This window comes from Camelus ferus, chromosome 11, assembly GCF_009834535.1.
Source record: "Camelus ferus isolate YT-003-E chromosome 11, BCGSAC_Cfer_1.0, whole genome shotgun sequence".
In the NCBI taxonomy this organism is placed as follows: Eukaryota; Metazoa; Chordata; class Mammalia; order Artiodactyla; family Camelidae; genus Camelus; species Camelus ferus.
Genome location: NC_045706.1, coordinates 42830149 through 42845116, shown reverse-complemented (window position 1 = coordinate 42845116; position 14968 = coordinate 42830149). Strand labels below are relative to the sequence as shown.

Below are 14968 nucleotides of genomic sequence, written 5' to 3'. Positions count from 1 at the left end.
GCTGTGTGGATCCCGTGTGTTGGTGTGTGTGAATGACTCCTGACTTATTACATTTCTTCCAGTGCGTGCATCCTAGCAGAAGACACCCCAGCAGGCCTTGAGCACTGCTGCCGCCTCACTTCACCTCATGAATATTCAGAGGCTGCGGTCATTGAGGACTCAGGTGGCAAAAATAGTAAGGTGATTGAAGCACACCCTGACATGAACACCAGATCCACATTTCAGCGACTCAGAGCCCCTGATGACAGCACAGATTTCCCATTCTCTGACCCTTGGACCTCAGGAGAGCTGAGTACTGGGGAACTCCTAGGAACCAGGCATCTGTTCCATACCCCAACATGCTCACGGCTTTCTGTATGATGTGTTGTAATCAGCATGTTGTTTTTAAAAGACAACAGGCCCTTCTGTAGTTCTCCCCCACAAACTGCATTTAGGATGAGAGTTCAGCATAAAGGATGCACTGTTGAGATGGGCAATGCATGCATTGTTTTCCCCATCATGCAGTCAGGATCTGCTTAGCCAAATTCAGGGTATTCTGTATAACCTTATTTCATATATTTTGTTACCATCAGCAGTTAAACTAAAGTAGGAACGGCTCCATTCTACTACGGGTTAAATTATGCTCGGTGCAGACCTAGTGGTGATGTATAAATTGCAGCCCTGTCTTTTTTTCGAAGGATTCTAAAATAGGTTTTCAGAATTAGTGCTGGATTTTTGCTTCTGCATGTGTGGTGACTCTTGATTTTTTTCCCTTCGGAGAAGCATCCTTTGCAGCATTCCCCCTTCCGAGGAATCACTTAGACACTTCCAGCTGGTGGCCGGGGATACAGCCATAATACAGCTTCCTCTGTCCCGGCTGTCTTTTTCACTCCGGTAAATGCATTAGGATGGCTGCACTCCGGTGTAAAGGTTCAGGTAGAGGAAGGTGTAACGTGAAGTCTGGAAACCGTCGTGGGGGTTTTTAAAGCTTCAGCGTCTACAGGATCTTTGCATTTTGAATGTCTTCCTGCTTCTAGTCAAAGGTTTCTCTCCAGGGAGCGGAATGCTGCTGGAAGCCTGATTAAAGGTGCCTGAGGATATCACCTTTTACCAGGGAGCCCCGCGTGCTTGAGAGGATCTTTTTAAATGCATTATGGCTCATGCAGCCTCACAATTAAAGAAAAACAGGGATTTAGAAATCAATACCGAAGAAGAGCCGGAGAAAAAAAGGAAACACCGCAAACGGTCCCGGGATCGGAAGAAAAAGGTAGCTATGTGTGCCAGAGCAGAGATCTTGCCCGGATTCGTTTTGTTTTAATCTCTTGACATCTGTGAGAAGCATTTGGGGCTCTTTTGACGTGCTGTGGAGAGTGTAAATTGGGTGTGTAAGTTGGGTGTGTAAATTGGGAACAGATGATGAAAACCCTATGGTAGACCGCGGCTGTAGGATGGGCAAGGCAAGGGGAGATTTGATCTTGTGTGGGGGTGATTGCAGTGCTGATGCGGAAGGTGTGCTTTCACTTTACAGAGGCATGGGCAGGTTTCCAGGACACAAAGGTGTTGCAAGGAGTTAAGAGTAGTTTCTTCCCAGGCCGGTCAAGGTTAAAGGGACTGCGGTGACTTAGGTTTGAGGGAGAGGCCGGAGAGCCAGCTTTTGTACTTCTTACAGTCCTTCTCGTGGAAAAGAAGCTTTTGTGCTAGAACTGTGTCACATGTGTGTGTTTCTCAGGCAGATCTGTGACCTTAAAGGCGTAGCAGAAAAGTCATTTCCTGCTTTGCTTTTTTTTTTTTTTTTCTCCTTTCCTTTTGCCTCTCATTTTTATAAGGTACTTTTAGTTAGGTTGTGCAATGGAAATAAGCCTCTGGAAATAACTTTCTTTTGTTAAATGCAGATAAAATCATAGAGGTTCGTTTTTCTCTGCTGGGTAAGAGTGAGTATCCTGAATGCAGGAATTCCTATGACATGGCAGCGACTTGCAGCCTTTAGCACTGATGGCTTTAGATCAAATCATAAGCATTGATCATCTCCTACTGATATTCTGATGCAGGGGAGCAAATAGGGGGAATATTCTAAGTCAGTGCTGTGTTACTGCAGCCTGAGAGTACTTACTGTTTGGTGGCTGTGCCCTTAAATATGACTCCTGGGTACTGAGTGGGAAGTGAGACCCCAAAGCACTTTCTTTCCATGACAATTCGTGAAAATTGACTAAACCTCTGTGAGCTGAATATGGAAGTCAGGTCATAAAGCATTTTTATGTCTCTTTGTGAGAATTCCCAAGGGGAAGATCATTTTGATTTTCTCTGAGCAGCGATGCATGTGCTTTCTAAATGACACGCAGATTTCACCCACCACATGGCCCTTTCTTCAGGAGTGATGGGGAGGTTTGTGGTACCTTTGCCTATGCTTCGGAGTTAGGTTGGAGAGAGAAGGGCTCCCTGCCTCCTGTGACATGGCAGACTTGGTGAGAATGAGTTTGGAGGACTGCAGTTGTCTTCCTGCCAGATGCTAAACAGAGATAGTTCCCACTTCAGTGTTCTCATCAATAAACTTGAATATATTTTCACAAAAGTACAAACTTAAGTTAGGAGATTCTCTGCAGGTGTATTTCAGAGCCTCGCACAGCAGAGCTGCGATGAAATTGCCATGTTTTGCTAGGTCTAACTGTATTGAATTTAGGTTTGTCTGTGGGTAGGTCACTGGAGATTAACCCCGTCCACACATCTCAACCCACCCCACGCCACCACCACTATGGTAAACTGGCTTGAGAAAGGAACATGTATTTGTATAAAGACACAGTATCATCCTGAATGTTATTACCTAGAGTTAATAGCTGAGCCAGGCTGACGGACAGCATTTTCCTATGGGAGCAATGACAAGTCCTCTACCCCTGTGCCTGGTCCGCCGTTTGACCTGGAAGCAAAATAAGGAAGGGATGAGGCAACGGGAGTTTCTGGACTCACTGAACTGAAGTAAATGCTTTGTGGACCAAAATGCTTTGTTACAAGTACAACAGAGTCTGTCCAGTGTAAATCTCTTAGCAACCAGAAGGGAACATGGATAAATATCAATATCGCTATTGTCAATGTGCAGGCAGATTTCAGTGTTTTGTTCTCAGAGCACTCACAGAGGAGATGCAGAAAGGGGCTCGTGGATCACACTGTCATTGCTGTTGCGCTTGTTAATTTGTAGCACAGTGCAGTATGTATACTCCCCACCAAAGGTACATGTAGTATGGAAGACGTGATGTCCACGGTCAAAGGATGGCACAGACCGCTTTTAGTGCGCCAAGTTAAGGTTCGGGGACGTGGAAGACACCACTAGATCTTTCTGTGATACAGCATATGTAACACTCATTCTCCACGAAGTAAATTGTTGCAACTTCGAGTTTCTTTTTCCTTCCTTTTTCCAGAGTCCTGATTAAGGTTTCTGGGCTACTCTGCTCCATGTGGTAGGCCCCATGTCAGTTGGAAAAGCTGCTTTTAAATATTTTGTGGGTTATTACGGGGATTGTTGCTCTTGCTCATAGGCAGAAATACCCTTTAGGATCTTTTAATTCCCTAAAAGTAATAGTGAGTACTCTCAAAATCATAAAATACAGAAGCTTAAGAAAAACTCAGAGTATCTAATTTGTAAAATAAGGATTTCAATTCATGGTACCTCTGTAATTCAAGTTTGAGCAAGCCCAAGATGAACCTTTCTTGAATATATCTGTGTGACACAGAATCATGCAGTATGGGATATTGCTAAGTATTATAATTAAATCATAATGCACTTGTGAAATTAACATTGGGCTCACATTTCATTAGTTTAAAGCTCAATGGATTATATACTTGGTCTATTTTGAATATTGATAACCATGAATAAGTGATTACCTATCAAAGAAAAAAATAGGAGACTTCTAGGAATTTATCAGAAGCCAAATTTTAATAACGAAGTTTTTTATTCTTGGCCCAACAACTTCAGTGTCAAGAGAAAGGAAAGCTTCCTGTTTGTTAAAAGGGAATTCATCTAGGTGGATGGACCCTTAATCTTTTTATCACCAATTTTTCTGGCTTGAAGCAGAAAAAAGTTTCAATAAGTATCTAACCCCCACTTGCCATTGCTCTTCTCTGTTATATTTTCCCCTTCACTCTCCTCTCCTGCTGGGCTGCTAAGGTTGGCAGCAAGTGGGAGTCATGCCAAAGGTGGACAGTGCCTTTGGGTGGATAGTATTGGATCCCTGCTCTCACTCAGTAACTTGCAGGAAGGAACGATCTGTCTCCTGTACCCAGCAGGGTCCCTGGCTCACAGGTGGTGGTCAGTGGATGGTCCAAGCCACCATGAGCCCCGAGGGTTAGAAGTCACAAATGCTCTTTGGTCCTGTACTTTCCCTGTTAGCCATTGGCTTCTGGTGCCATGTTACTTACATGTTTTGCTCTCTGTCCACATAAACTATAAAATACATTTCAGTAGTGAGGAATAGTAAGAGAATTGACCTTAATTTATTCAATAATTTTTAATGTATGCTTATATGTATTTGCTATATCCTATTTAAAAAAAAAACAAACTTTGAGGTGACCTGTGGAAATTTATGCTTAAAAAAGGAAACATTTATGGAATTCCCTTCTTTGTGTACGTAACACAGGAATATACTGGGATATAGTGGCAATTCATTCTGTGATTAATATCCTTTCCAATTATTGATGTCAAACTCACAGAGCCAGTTAGTGGCAGAGCAAGAATGAATACTCATTGCTTCATTTTTGCATTTGTGCATTCATTCATTCATTTATGGAGTGACCTCTGGCACCAGGCAGTGCATTGCATGTTGGAGACCAAGCTAAACGAGGCAGAGTGGCAACCGTCCGGTAGCTCCCTGCAGAGGAAGGAGGAAGAGAGGAGCACCACTAAGCACTCCATGTAGAGGGAACCACAGGAAGATCCCCAGTTCAATTCAAATGGGCACACAGAATGTTCTCAGCAAAGCTGAGCCTTGGAGGGAGAGTGAGCCGGATAGACCAGCAGAAGGACAGGAATCCCGTGCCCACAGTGATGGAAGTCGGAGAGAACATTGGAGTATGCAAGAAACAAACATTATTTTGGAGCAAAGGGGACATATGGCAGTAAATGTGGTTGGAAAAATAGTCAGGGGCCTGGTCATGAAGGCCTTGGTATCCCATTGTACAGGATGGAAATTATCCTGCTCAAAGGAGAGAGGGTCTCGAGTGGCCTTTAATGGTGTTGGTAGAGAGAAGAGACTGAAGAGCTTTCTGGATTTAGAGCCATCACGCAGCCATCAGTGTCGGAGACGGCAGCTGGGAGAGCAGTCAGTACGCACTGATGGTGATGCAGGCTTGAGAGATGCTGAACTAGGGCAGAGACTCTGACGATGGAGAAGGGGTGTTGCAGTGAGAGATATTTAGGGGAAGACTCAGTAGAACTTGGCGATGGATTACACGTAGGATGTGAAGGGGAGATCAGATTCTAGGGTAAGTGCCAAGTTTCTGGCTTGAAGCGGAAGATAAAGAATTAAATTTCCTGGATTCATTTCTTTTCTCCCAAGATATTTCTTGACCTCTTAAAAATGTACCAGGTAGGGTTTTAAATTGCTTTCAGAGATGGAGGCTCATTTAATCTTCACAACAACCCTACAAAGAAAGTATTTTTCATATCCCCATTTTACAGATGAGGAAACTGAGGTGTGAGTCTTTAGGCTGTTCCCTCAAAATTACCACACTGATGAGTGGTAGAGCTGAGATTCCAGTTTGGAGAATCGAACTCTTTAACTTGTGCTCCTAACACTATACAGTGTATGTAGTTAAGGTTTTCACAGCTGTACATCAAACTGGGCTTGATTCAGAGAATCTTCTAAATGATAAGCTATTTTCTAGACATCTGGAACCTTGGAAAAACAGGCTTTATACCTCTAAGTAACTCAGTATTGTAATGAATCTATTTTTCTTACCCTCTGCAATAGATTTTAATGTTTTACCTTAAGAATTTCTTTTTTTAATTTTGGAAAATGAAATGAAAAATGACCAACACCAGGACTTCAGATCCTCAGACGTGTTGCTGTAGTAACAAGAGAAATGTCTAGAGTGTGCACTGCACACCGGGCAGCATGCAGAGTGGTTCCCCGTGGATTATTCCATTTTTTTCTCGCACCATTTCTATGAGGCAGGTATTATTTTCATCCCTATTTTTTTCATAGCTAAAACCAAGGCCCAAAGAGACTAACTTGCCTGGGGTCATCCAGCTAGTAAGTGGTGGGCCTGGACTTCAATTGGGGTCATAGGACTTTGGAATCTGTATTTGACCATTGGGTTTATTGTTACGAAACTGTAACAGGGTCATTTAGGGTTAAAGCAATTTAAAGATTTGAGAACAGATTTTGGGAGACATGAACTGTTGAGTGCAATCTCTTACTCTAGAAGGCTGGTGCTTCCAGACTTTGTCCAGGCTGTCCCACGCCTGGCTACCGAGGTGCCTGTGGCACCCATGATGTAAGATGCCAGGCAGGGTGAGGCTTTAGGGGAGAGGGTGGTGTGGACCCTAATGGGACAAAAGGGATCTACTCTGTTTCCTGCTCTGTAGAGTGGATGGGCTCCAGATCTCTAGGGAGCCTGGTTTCTCCATCAGCATACTTGATATTCTGTACTGTAATTATGTGTTTATATGTGTGTCTCACCTGGGAGGCCGTGAGCTCCTTGAGGGCAGAGGTGGTATCATACTCAGCTACTACCAAACTGGGACTTGCAGAGTAGGTAGGTGGGTGGGAAGGTGGGTAATGTAAGGGAGGGGAGGGAGAGAGGTGGACGCATGGATGGATCAGTGGATGGCCTGGGTAGGTGAGAGGCGGTATCGGGTAACAATTAAGAACGTGCACTACAGGGTAAGACTGAGTTCAGATGCTGGCTCTGTAACTTAGCTTGTGTGACCTTGTGGGATTTATTTAACCTCTAGATGCCTCAGCCTCTTCACCTGCAAAATGAATATAATAGTAGTATATACTTAGGCACAGGGCTTCAATGAATTAATACTAGATTTCAATGAATTACTGTTAGAACAGTGCTTGTCACAAAGTAAGAGTCATACAGTGGTAGCTGTTGGAGTTCATAATGAGCAGGCAGGTAGAGGGGAGAATGAATAGACAGTTTCCATCCTGAGCCTTCAGGGATTGTCCCAACAAGTCAACTCACTGCAGCCGGGCAGGGAAGCTCCCTGGGAGCACATCAGGCCACTGCCCTGTTTCCCCTCTTCCCCACCTGGAGCAGGGTGGATCGAAGAAGGCTTAGCTCACTCGTAGGGAAGGTTGTAGACCTCTGTCCCCTGACACTGCATGTACTTAGGCGTAGGGAAGCAGTGCAGTAACACTTGTCAGCTGCTTGGTTCTCTGTGCGTTGTTACTGTCATGGCACATTTTTCCCTTAACAAAATCATCTGTTCAATTAAAAAAAAAAAAGTAACATTTTCTTGCTTTTGACTAGTTACCTTAATAAACAGTACAAGATCATGTTAGGGATAAATTATACATTTATTAACATCTGAATATGTGATTTTAAAGTTTTTTGTTGGCGTTGTCACCAACATACTGCATCCCTTCATTACTCTTCAGGCCCATGATCTTTCCTGTCTTTTAATTTTCCTTTGGCTTGAAGATATATTGTTGGGGGGGTGTGTGTGTGTCTCTTATTGAATCTCAGTATGGAAAAGTGTTAGCTTCTCGTAGGCATGCTTGAGGAAAAAGGATTCAGCAGTGCTTTAAACTCTTTACAGGTATATTATGAGGGAAGTTTACGTTAATCGCATCATATTTTACCTGCATCTTTTCATTAGCTAAAACGTACTGTGTACTTCCATTGTGCCTGTCACTGAACAGGGGACAGGTAAGATAAAGGATGGGCCCTCTAGGTCCATCTACCTGCTCTTTTAGATTCTGCTCGTCTGACTGTACACAGGGAGGAGCGAGGGACTGAAGGAAAAAATGAGTATTTTTTCCATGGATCTACAGTGTGCTGGGTGCCGTTTGCATTCCTCATCTTATTTGAATTTTTGTCAGTCTTGGGCCGTAATGTTATCCATACGTACAGAGGTATTAGCCTAAGCTTGAGTTTGTTACGTAACTTGCCTCAGTTACAGAAGTAGCTGAGCTGACAGCCAAGGTCTCTGAGGTTGTGAGTCCCTTGCTTGGCCGTCAGAACCTCCACAGAATAGGTTTTTTAAGGGAGGTCCTTACTAATAGGCATCTCTGGTGAATTCTTACGTCAAGAGAAGAATTACCACCTTTGAAATGTTTAAAGTTCAACTATTTAGTAATTGGGATTTTTACGACTTAAATCATTTAAATTTAACTGCAAAATCTAAATGCTGTATAAACTGTTACACTTAAGTTAGTGTAATTCTACATTTAAAAGAATTAAGAGGAACCCAGTCACTGGAAAAAAAAAAAGAATCATTAGCTTATATCTATTGATTGATGTATAGGTTAAATATTAAAAAAGAATTTCTAAGCACGATGTTGTGCTGTCAGTTACATAATCCCAGTTTTATTCTAAAGAGAATTTCTATACTTGTATGGAAAGGTAACATTTGGAAACAAGCACTCTGCTGTAATTTTACCCAAATTGGTGTTTCTAGTTTGTGCAAATTAAAAGTAGAAGAGTTGAAAGCACAGAGATGAAAATCAAGCTTGAATCTTTTACATACGAATCAGACTTCTCTGGCACTTACCCCATTCACTCAAGATTATGCTTCCCTGGACCCAAAGTGGTGTCATGAACTAGAACGGACCATCATTGTCAAATACAGGAGTGCCTATAAAGTGGGTAGATTTCAACTTAGATTGAGTCGGTTCCAGTAAATTATTTCTCAGTCATTGGTGGCCTCCCACTAATTAGGATCGTATCATCAGTTCTGTTTGAATTTAGATGCAGCCTATTAGAATGTGTAGAGACTAATGTTCAGACCTGGCAGCTCTGTAGCTTGCCAGAACAAAAGCCACCTAGTACCATCGGCTTCTGAGAAGGACGTAGGGACCGCATGGAAGAGAACCGAGGGAGGGAACCTGGCCAGAGAGGGTTGGATCGAAGGAAGCCAAGATTTCCTAGTGACTGGGAGTTGGTGCTACTGAAATGTTTATAGTCTACATGCAGATCCCCTAGAAACCTTGTGATTTTAATACAAACAGCATTATTTTATCTTAAAATATAATTTTGTAAGAGGTCTGTACAGTTGAAGAGGGTATGAAGACAGTCAATTTTGTTTAGTAAAGGATTAAAAACATCAGTAAAGTAGGCAGGCAATAAGGAGGAGGATGTGGGGAGAGGGCTAATTATGACAGTTGATGGTTCTGGAAAGAGTGGGCTTCGGGGCTAGATGTGCATTTATATCACAGCTGCTCCTGATTAGCTGTGCGGACTTGAGCTAAATTTCTATGGAACTCAGTTTCCTTATTGGTCAAGTAGGGATATTAATCCTTTACCTGCATACATATTGTAAAGAGTAGAAATATTGTAAAAGAGTTTTGCAATTTCCTGGCATAAAGGGATACTTCCAAGGGCTTCCAGTTTCCCTTAGAGTGTGGGCTCGCAAGTGTAATCCAGTGACTGTAGCCAGGAAGGAGGCAGAGGAACTGAGAAAAGGGAGAATGGTTTTAAGAAGTTTTATGTGGCAGAAGTACTCGAATTATTTGATGAATAAAATGTTACTAATAGATTGGCATCCTCAAACAGCAACTTGAGTCCTACAGTTCAGCTCTTTGCAAACTTTTCTCTAGCCCTTGGGGAATTGAAATCTGTCATTTTGAGAAATACTCCCAAAGACTCATGTTAAATACATTTTCCATTCATTAACACTATTATTAATTAGTTTCTTTCGGTAGTTAAATGATACACTAGGTAGATATTAAAGAAAGCTTAAGAACCGGATGTAAGGATCGAAGTGTCAAATACTTCTTTTAACAGATGAACTTTATTTTGCAGATTTGGCCATAATGTTGAACTATTTATAAAGGAAAAGTACTCAATTGGGCTGAATGAAACAATCTTCACTGGATAGTTTATGCATTATAATTATTGAAAAGAAACAATGTACCCTATGTAGTATATCTACAACAGATACATATACACACACTGTATTTCATTACCAACTAGCTCATCACCCCCTCTAGGTAGCGTGCCTATACATGTTACTACAGTTGCAGCATAGTCAGGGACCAAAAGAAGAGGGATGAATTTGGCCAATATAGAGTCATCACCTTTTATACCTCGTTTCAGAACTCAAAGCAGCCTGTTTACTGTCTTCCTTTACCAGCACATTCCCTTCTTTCTTCTTTCTCAGACTGCCCCTGGGGAGGGCTTGTACCATTTTCAGTCAAAGACGCAGCAAGTTACCCTGCCCCAGACCTAAACTGGCCCACTTCAATAACTACCACTTAGAATTATTAGTGTGTTTAAATACTCCCACTCATCCTAAACCACATAGAAAAACCTGAATCCTGGACGTCTCTCATCTTTGTGATAGGCTCTGTGTGATTTTTCACTTTTTGAAGAGGACAGTACAGTGAGACTCCCAATAGCAAAAGTATATGGAATATAATTGACCCTTTCTTTCATGTATTGAGCTATAATTCATTGGGGAACTACAGCAGGCCAGGCACTCTATCAAGTGCCTTGAGTACTGTGTTGAATCCTCATGCATGGGTGGTATTATTCTAATTCTCTGTATTAGGGGAGTTGTGCTCTGAAGGTTTCAGCAAGCCTAAGGCTGCACAGTTAGCAAGTGTAAAGCTGGAATTCACACCCAGATCCGCCTGATTCCCAGCCCCTGTGCTTGTTGCCTCACTCCTCACCCCTCCTTCCCACCAGACCCAAATCACTTGCCAGTAACCACTGAGAGCACAATTTCCCCCAAATACTAGGCTCCATAAATTGAATCTTTCCTAGACCGTGGACTGCCTTGCTGGGGTTTCTGCCTCTAGAAAATTCCTAATAGAATCCTTCTTGTGATTTATCACTTCCTAAAAGAAAAGTACACAGTGGGGTGTGGAAGGTAGGAGAGTGATGATACTGGATGTGATAAATCAATTTTCTTAACTTTCAAGGCACTTTGACTTTACACATTTACTTGAAATGCATGCTACCTTGACAAGATCATTATCGTATTAATGGTAAAATAAAGAAGTGAATATAATTAATTCCCAGACGTTTGTAATTTTGAAAATAAGTGGTGAGGTTATTTTGTGTTGGCTAATTTCTTGGGTTTTGAAATGAGTTGTGTTCCCATGTATTTGCCGATGCCGTCCATCTCACGCCTTATCATTTTTTTTATGAGAAAACTGTAGGAAAGCTGGTTTTGAACAACTCACTCAGGGTCTCAAAACAGACTAATTTTTAGGGGCCTAGATTAAAAATTAAAATACAGTTTGTAGAATGGTAAGAAATTAACACCACCATCAAAAAGCTACTTCAGCTGATGGCAGACAAAATGTTAGAATTTGAGTCTCCATGGGCTTTGTCAGTCTCTTTTGTCCTCAGGGTAGAAAAGATCTCTTAGGTCTTATGAAGTGATACTTTTTTTCCCCCTTGACAGTAAGAACAATGGGTTTTTAAAAACAAAACAAACAAACAAAAAAAAAACACTTTAATTTGGGAAGACAAGTTGGTAAAAATTAAAGTCTTCTAAAAATTTATTACTTAGAATGGATGATTTTAGGCTTTACTAGCCAGCATCTGTGTGAATCAATAGGAAACTTGTAAGCGAGTTTACGATAATGTAATTGGTAGGTGCCATAGGCGGTTATCTCTGTTAATACTTAAATGAACCCTCTGAGGTAGGTGGCAATATTCATTTTGCAGATGAAGAGAATGAGGCTCAGACATTGAACTGATCAGTAACAGCAAAAAGGAGAGGCAGAACTTGACCCCATAGCTGTCATACTCGAAGGCCTTCCCTACCCATGTTTCACTGTTCTGCTTGCAGATTATTCACTGGTCATGTAAAATTCTTGCATTTGGAGAAGTCTTATACTTTCATTTTTCACTATTTCTGAGTCAGCTTTCTAATCATTTTTATGCCTCACCATCACCAAGGTTATCATTCATTTGTTTTACATGATAAATACTAAGTCAGAAGTGCTTTTTAAATAATGATACATGACTTTAAGCTCTGTTTTTATCTTCGCATGTTACATGGGGACTTCAGGATTATTGCAAAGCACAGCAATTTTGAATCAGGTACAAAAAGATCATCACTGACATTGGACTTGTGGATTTATGGTAGTCTGGGGAAGCCATTTGTCCACGCTTTTTTTTTTTTTTTTTTCCTATTAGTAAATCCTCAAGATGTCCAGGCTCATAATTCCCGGCCACATTCCTGCTACCCGGCTGCTTAGGGGAGGAGGAGAGAGGATGTGCTAGAAGGTTCTGAGGTCACTGAATGCTCGCTGCTCCCTCCCTCTCCGGTAGAGACCTGCTGTCCCTTTGCGCGGTGGCTCCGTCACTGCAGCCTAATTCAATAACATAATGAGTATATTTACTTAGCTCTGTCAACACTCAAAATACATTTGCCTGCCCCTACGTAACAGGAAGATAACCATACTGATGTTTAAAAATGCTGAATACAATTAATTTCTTTCCTTTGAAGAATGGCCATTGTTAACGATCCTGCTTTACTATGCCTCTTCAGCGGAGCAGTTCTCTGCCATCTAAAAATAAATGGTTTTGTTAGGCACATTTATTCCATCCACATTCATTCCAAATGAAGTTACTGTATTAATACTGGTAATTCAGGCGTCTGAAATCCACACATCACTTGTCTTCATTAGCGAGGACTTAGTGATCATGATCATCGTCCTCATTTCCAGTCTGTGATTCATTTCAGAAGGTTTTGATTGTGCCTCATCTTAGCTGAAATTGGATCTTTGAGGGTGACCACGAATACATTTAAAATACGTGTTTTCCCTGGGGACTGTGTTAAGCCCTGGCACGTGTGAGCCTTGGTGCTGATTTTCCACAGACATTCAGTGTGGGTAAGTCAGTGGGGCTTTCTCTTGCTCTGCTGTGTGTGGGTCCAGACCCTGGTCTTTCCCTGAGCTCCCCACGGAAGAGCCCTGTCTTCACTGCTGCTTGTCATTTGATTTTATATAACAGGTTTCAGTGGATTTTCCACAGGATGAGATTAAAATAATTATGTAGCCATCCATTTGGCATCTGAGAAGCATTATTTTTGATTTATTTGTTTTGGGATGGATTAGTTAGGATTTTGTTCTCAGTGTCAGGAAGGGAGAGTGTTCTTAGGTGCATTTGGCATTCTCGGCTTTGACCTGCTTTCCTGGAGCTTCCTTTCAGCTTTAGTGGAACCTAAATTATTAATATGATCTGTGCTGTTTCTGCACACAGTGCTTAATCCAGCCTCTTTTCTTTTGAAAGTGCTACTGAGGAATCTCTGAAATCATAGGAAAATTGATTTTTGGAGGTTCTGTGGAAACAGCAAATGGGTCTGGGCAAGAGCTGTGGAGTCACATAGGGTTTGAGTCTTGCCATTGTCACTCCTTTGTTGAGTCGTCTCAAGGCAGTTACTTAACCTCTCTGAGCCTCTGTGCCCTCATCCATCATAACAGCTATCGCAGAGAGGTTATGAGGACAAAATTAAATCGATCCTGATGTGTCCAGCACAGTGCACTGATTCATCAAATGTTCATTCCTCCCACTTCCCCACTCCTTTCCTCTTTCTCTTGTACACTTGGAAGAAATGAGAGTTCTGTTTTATGCTAAGTGTATTTAGTGAGAGGTGTCAGTTATGATGGGGAAAGTAAATTTGCTGAAGTTATTAAAAGCAAAGGGTAAGAAATAAAAAGTGTATGTTTATATAGAGAAAAAATATTTACATGTACACATTTACATATATATTATATATTCTCTCTCTCTCTATATATATATACATATTTATATATATTCCATAGATAGATAGATTCTACATAGGACAATTAAACCCAGAGCCAAATTTCATTAATTTTCATAAGCAGGAAATGTGGTTTGTGGAGTGAGCGTTGAAGGTGGTGTGGGATGTGGGGCGCTGGGGTCCTCTGGAGGTGCAGGGCTTTCCCAGGATCCTTAAGCACAGCGCTGGCTTATTCTGCAGCAGGCACCCCCCACCCACCCACTCCCACCTCCATTGCAGGTGTCTCCGTCTTCTTGGTAGATTTTCTACACTGAGTGACAAGCTGGACCTTCTGTCCTGGGCCTGGCCTCAAGGCATTTACCTTTACCTTCCCATTGAAGGTCTCGCACTGACAGCTGCTCCTCGACTCCTGAGTGAAATCCACTTGGAGGAAACGAGTCAGCCCAAGTTCAGTTTTAGTGACTCTCCTGTCAGTGCTCCAGAGGCTGTCTCTGATGTGTGTTTCCCAGGGACAATTAAGGAGAAGTAGGCAAACCACGGACAGACAGGTTGGCTTGCTAACTATGCATGTCCAATCGTAGAAGACTTCTTGGAGAGCCTTTGATGGCATTGAATCCCTTTTGTGCCACTTTTACTCCCTGCTTGATTATCTGTAATCTCCTGGGGCATCCCGTGAGTCCTCTGACTTAGTTTTCCTCACCATGAAAATAATCGCTGTCCATTGTAGACACAACATTCAACACAGGGAGGCCAAGGTCACCCAGAGGGCATCAGTATTATCCTTCTGAATTATGTTTTCCCAGTATTTTTCTGACCGTGGGTCTACTTAGTGTCTTCGTTCCTCTCTTTTTCTCACTTATCTTTCTTTCCTTCTCTTCCCTTTTTCCCTAAAATTAGTAGAGATGAGATAATGGTGGTAGCTCCTGTTTGGTAACCTGATTTTTTCACTAAACGGTACAATATAAAGGTATGTTCATGTCAATAAATACATTTCTGTAAGTCTCTATGGATCTATGTAGTATTCTACTTTATAGATGTGCCAAATTGTAGTCAACTACTCTCTTATTTTTATATATTCTTTTCAATTTTTGTTGTTGAGAAAAATGACAC

The 14968-nt window shown here is 41.8% G+C and overlaps 1 protein-coding gene across 5 annotated transcripts in view; it reads left to right on the top strand.

Moving 5' to 3' along the window:
- The first annotated feature begins 551 nt into the window (after nucleotides 1-551).
- ANK3 (ankyrin 3) overlaps nucleotides 552-14968 on the top strand; it is a 304223-nt gene continuing 289806 nt past the window's right edge. Inside the window, exon 1 of one of the 5 annotated variants that reach the window (XM_014557311.2) lies at nucleotides 552-1246. In XM_014557311.2, coding sequence (XP_014412797.1) covers nucleotides 1133-1246 — 114 coding nt within the window. In that variant the 5' untranslated portion in view covers nucleotides 552-1132. The remainder of the gene's footprint in view (nucleotides 1247-14968) is intronic. The other 4 variants (XM_032491465.1, XM_032491464.1, XM_014557324.2 and 1 more) reach the window with 4 other exon arrangements.